We start from the raw sequence: 5,498 nt of genomic DNA on the forward strand, positions 1-5,498 counted from the left end.
CCTCTTGCACACAAACGTTGTGCATCCGTTCCGTGCATTGGGAACCGCAATTTGCGGTCCCCAATACACGGGCAACGTCCGTGCAGCGGCTGGGACGGATCAAGACTCATTCAACTTGAATGGTTCCGTGATCCATCCGCACCGCAAAAAAATAGAACAAGTTCTATTTTTTTTTGCTGTGCGGAGGCACGGACGGTAAACCCACAAAAGCACTCCGTAGTGCTTCCGATCCGTGCACCCATTCCGCATCTCCGTGATTGCGGACTTATTTAAGTGAATGGGTCCAGATCCGTGATGCGCAGTGCATTGAGGACCCCCGTATGCGGGCCGCAATACGGCCACGGGCACACAACGTTCGTGTGCAAGAGGCCTTAAAGAAGAACACTGCCATAATGACCGGCACTGGACATTGGTCTCTATGCCTGTGCCTTAGCCATGTAGGACAATGGGAACAAAAGGTGTTCCACCATCTGTTACAATGCCGAGACCAGCTCTCAGGGTAAGGAAACATGCAGCGTGACTTCATGTGACCAAAAACCATGCCTGCATGGAGTCTGCAAAGTTTTTAAATAGATGGACACCAGTTTTATCTACAAAATCACATGGTCATTAAAGAGGTTGTCCAGCAAGCTGCCACCGCTACACGGGACTGTACCTTCAGGATGTGAATAAAAAAAATACAAAATAAATAAAAATCTGAGCATTACAGGAGCTCAGTGTTCCCCTCATTACTTAATAAGAGACTCTGATTAAAGGGGTATCCCAACCATACAATTACTGCATGGGCTATGTCATAAATGAGTGATGGGTAGGTCGGTACAAGGAGATACCATGTGCAGTGCTCTCTCCATTGTAGTCTATGGGATTCATGGAAACAGTTGTGCACTAGTTCCTGCAATGAAGAAAGCAAATGCTCAGCATGATATCCCCTTTACCATCAGTTGCCACAGGATTCCTGAATGAGGTCCAGTAGAACCCAGAGGTGGGATATACCATTAATAGCTATGGTCAGAATAGCCCTTTAATTAAAACCTGTTAATGAATGAACCTATCCTCTACACACAGATGAAACATCCACTGTCCGAATTCATAACGACCTATAGGTGGTCATTGACATCTCAAGTGTCTCTGCAGATCCAGCTAATTTAGTAAGACTTGCTAAACATCTAATGTCTTTGGTAGATCTTACAGCTGCATGTAATGTCTATGGCAGTGGTCTCCAACGTGTGGCTCTCCAGCTTAAAGTTGTAGGTTCACAATCACTGGAGTAACACAGGTTGGGGGTTTCCAATTCTCAGCAAAGAAGGACAACCTTATTAATCATGTAACATCTTGTAATGTCAGCAGTATAACTTAATCGGTGGATTTATCTACTGTATGCAGACAACAGGTCCACAAAACAAGTGGAAGCTCAAGAAAAGTTACCACACAGTCATATTTCTGTCTTAGTCACTGTAGATTTCTCTTTCCCTCAAAGCAGGGTGGTTGTTTGCTTTCCATTTCTGATGCTGTGGCTTCAGGAAAGCTGCTAAGGAAGTCTTACGATTTATCTGAGAGGATTTGTTTTGTGTGTTTACGTTGTTAGCAATATTTAAGGCACGAGATGCAAATATCGTTTTCCCCTTAGGTGCTCCTAAAAGCTGCCAAACTTCTCCAGAAGTGTTGCAGCTCAGGTACTGCCATGCCCTCTTACCACTATTGTCCCTTAAGTTCACATTAACATTGAGTTTTTCTACTAACATGGACGCTACTTTATGATGCCCATGGATAGCAGCTAGGTGTAAAGGCGTATATCCCCCATTGGATTTGACATTAAGGTCCAGATGAATCCCAGCCTTTTTGGCACCAGATACCAACTTGTGGAACATGTCAGCAGCACCATGTTTGGCAAACCAATGAAGAGCTGTAAAGCCAGAGATGAAGTCTTTCCGTAATGCTAAACTTGGGTCCTCAATGAACAATCCATACACTTGAAGCCAAGACCCAGTAGCCGATTTAACAAACCAGTCGTGCTCCGTTGAATCCAAGGGAACAACAATGGAAGATTTACTATTAAAAGTCTTTCTAAAATCTGTATTGACTTTAGGTTCATATTGTACATGAAGAGATTTTTGGTCGCCAATATCATACATAATAAAATGATTGGAGCTCACAGGCTTCACTGTTAGAAGCAAGTCTACATCTGGCTGTGGAGGCACCAGCCCAATATTAGATGGTCTTTTAGATCGTGATGGACGCCTCCTCTTTTTATAATCCCTTTCAATTAGTTCATCATCTGAAGACGACATTACTTCCTGCATACGAGAACTCATCTTTTGCCTTGGTGGGTTCCTTGCCAATGCAAACAAGACAGGAGCTTGGTCAGTGAGGAAAGACTTTGTGGCATATGGAGACTTACTGTATTCAGTAGTTGCTAGCGAAGATCCAGCAGATTCTACTCCACATATGGCTACAGTGTCCATCATTTCGAGGGGGGCTGAACTTTTTAATTTGTCATACTGCTCAGTGATGCTAAGGAACTTCCTACTAGGTGGACATCTCCTAGTGTTCTCACACTTCTCTTCAATGCAATGTACATATTTGTCATTATTTGAGTCACTGGAGGGGTCCTCATCAATATTGTGCTCAGTGTCACAGTCAGCCCCTTCACCACTGTCACTCCCTTCACTTCCACAGCTTTCCTGATCGACAAAGTCCTCCATATCCTGCAAAGAAAGCTGGCATCTGATGCTTTTAAAGACTGGCATTTTAGACATCCACATCTCATGTATGTCATAGAGAGGTAGTGGGGGAGATGGGCTGCGACTGCCTGGATGATAATCTTCCAGCTGAACATCTGGAGGAGTGATGCTTGATTCATGTGGGAACAGTAGGGAGGGGGATGGGTGTGGTGAATCTATGTACCTGGAGGAAGGTGGTAACGGTGGAAGCTCTTTATAAAAACTAGGCATTTGTTCTTTATCTTGTACAGGGTCAGAATAATAGTCTTTGTGCTCTTTTGGAGGAAAAATTCCATTTAAGTGGAAGTGTGATAAGGGCAACTCAGCACAGGCATAATATCCATGTTGTTGTACCTCCTGGTCCCTGATGGTTGCATTTGCAATAGCAGGATTGGAACATTCGGTTTTCTTCTGTCCTACAGGAGGAACTTTAAAGTGTCCAACAAGAACCTGGGAGGGAATCTCAGGAATGTCAAGGCTTCCTGCAGGGGAAGACAAGGAAGATTGGTTGTGGTATGGGTGGTTTGAAGAGGAGTTGCTCTTGCTGGAAGGTGAAGAGTCCTTGCTGGCTGGTAAGGAAGAGGTCAGGTAGGTATTAATAGGTTGCTGATGGTAGGATTTGCCTAAAGGTGGTGAAGCTCTGATGGCTGGTGGACTTTGCTTACTGTATTCCCTGGATGGACTTCTGGGTAGGGAAGACCTGTTATTTTGGGAAGACGAGTTCCTGCTGGCAGGTGAGCAGCTCTTAGAGGAGGGCAGGTAGTTATTAATGGGTTGGTGATGCTTGTCTGAAGGTGGTGAAGCACTGATAAATATTGGACTGGACTTACTGTACTCCATGGATAGACGTCTGTGCAGGGAAGAGACATTATTTTGGGGTGAAGAGGTGTTGCTGGCTGGTGATGATGTGAGGCAGGATGAAGTAGAATCAGGGTTAGGAGCCTGAAAAGTCCACTGAGATGTCTCCTGACATTTAACTTCATGATCATGGGTATAAGGGTCCTTATAGGAGGTGGCATCCCAAGTGTTCCTCTCAACAGCCCCATGAGCAACATCTGAGATGAGCACTACAGCCTGCAGGTCCTGGTGATCAGCTTGTGCACCTTGGTGGCCAAGTCCATTCCTGTGGAGGCCATCACGTACCTGAGCTCCATGAGGCAAGGCGGGAACAACCTGCTCGTTCTTTACAGGAGCCGATGGTTGCGACAAGTCCTCTCCCAGCAGATCGCGGTACCGGCTCCTGAGCACCACATACTTGACGCCTCCCTCCGGTTTCACCACCGCCACGGAGTTCACGTAGCGCTTAAACCTCTCCCGGCGCTTGAGGAGCTGCTCGGTGGGCGCCTGGGGGTCCCTCAGGAAGAGCTTGAAGTGAGCCAGCAGCGAGGCATTGGGCACCTTCCCTCCACCCTGGCACAAGAAATCCAGCACCTCTTCCTGGCTCAGCTCCCTGGCCATGGTCACGCAGCCCAGCGCTGAGTCATGATGTCCGTGCAGGTCCTCGGCTCCACACCTTAGCCCAGTCAGTTTCACCTGCTCGTCCCGCTCCTCCTCCTCCTCTCTCCCGGCTGAAGGGCACTGCCTCTCCTAGACGCCCATCTCCAGCCCTCCTCACAATGAAGAGCAATTCCCTCCCATTACACTCAAGCCGCCGATATGGAGGGGGAGGGAGGAGCGGCCGCCAGGAATGTGAGGGAGGGAGTCCTCGGTGCAAGGTACAGCAAGGTGCACCTACCGCCTGTGCCAGGGGAAACTACAGGCTGCTGCACCTCCACAGAGAGGTGATTCTAGGCTGCTGCAGCTCCACAGAGAGGTGATTCTAGGCTGCTGCAGCTCCACAGAGAGGTGATTCTGGGCTGCTGCACCTCCAGAGAGAGGTGATTCTGGGCTGCTGCACCTCCACAGAGAGGTGATTCTGGGCTGCTGCACCTCCACACACAGAGAGGTGATTCTAGAGGCTGCTGCACCTCCACAGAGAGAGGTGATTCTAGAGGCTGCTGCACCTCCACAGAGAGGTGATTCTAGGCTGCTGCAGCTCCACAGAGAGGTGATTCTGGGCTGCTGCACCTCCACAGAGAGAGGTGATTCTGGGCTGCTGCACCTCCACACACAGAGAGGTGATTCTGGGCTGCTGCACCTCCACAGAGAGGTGATTCTAGAGGCTGCTGCACCTCCACAGAGAGGTGATTCTAGAGGCTGCTGCACCTCCACAGAGAGGTGATTCTAGAGGCTGCTGCACCTCCACAGAGAGGTGATTCTGGGCTGCTGCACCTCCACACACAGAGAGGTGATTCTGGGCTGCTGCACCTCCAGAGAGAGGTGATTCTGGGCTGCTGCCCCTCCACAGAGAAGTGATTCTGGGCTGCTGCACCTCCACAGAGAGGTGATTCTGGGCTGCTGCACCTCCACACACAGAGAGGTGATTCTGGGCTGCTGCACCTCCACACACAGAGAGGTGATTCTAGAGGCTGCTGCACCTCCACAGAGAGGTGATTCTGGGCTGCTGCACCTCCACACACAGAGAGGTGATTCTAGAGGCTGCTGCCCCTCCACAGAGAGGTGATTCTAGGCTGCTGCACCTCCACAGAGAAGTGATTCTAGAGGCTGCTGCACCTCCACAGAGAGGTGATTCTAGAGGCTGCTGCACCTCCACAGAGAGGTGATTCTGGGCTGCTGCACCTCCACACACAGAGAGGTGATTCTAGAGGCTGCTGCACCTCCACAGAGAGGTGATTCTAGAGGCTGCTGCACCTCCACAGAGAGGTGATTCTAGAGGCT

At 49.1% G+C, this 5,498-nt stretch overlaps 1 protein-coding gene across 1 annotated transcript; it reads right to left on the reverse strand.

Moving 5' to 3' along the window:
• Positions 1-259: 259 nt before the first annotated feature.
• SOWAHB (sosondowah ankyrin repeat domain family member B) lies at positions 260-4,268 on the reverse strand. Its single transcript, XM_040418018.1, has 2 exons — positions 1,437-4,268; positions 260-1,363 (listed from the first exon to the last, which is right to left on the reverse strand). Exon 1 carries the CDS (start codon positions 4,176-4,178, stop codon positions 1,446-1,448), a length of 2,733 nt encoding a protein of 910 aa, XP_040273952.1. The 5' UTR covers positions 4,179-4,268; the 3' UTR covers positions 260-1,363; positions 1,437-1,445.
• Between the last annotated feature and the right edge of the window lie 1,230 nt (positions 4,269-5,498).

This window comes from Bufo bufo, chromosome 2 (genome assembly GCF_905171765.1).
Source record: "Bufo bufo chromosome 2, aBufBuf1.1, whole genome shotgun sequence".
Taxonomy (NCBI): Eukaryota; Metazoa; Chordata; class Amphibia; order Anura; family Bufonidae; genus Bufo; species Bufo bufo.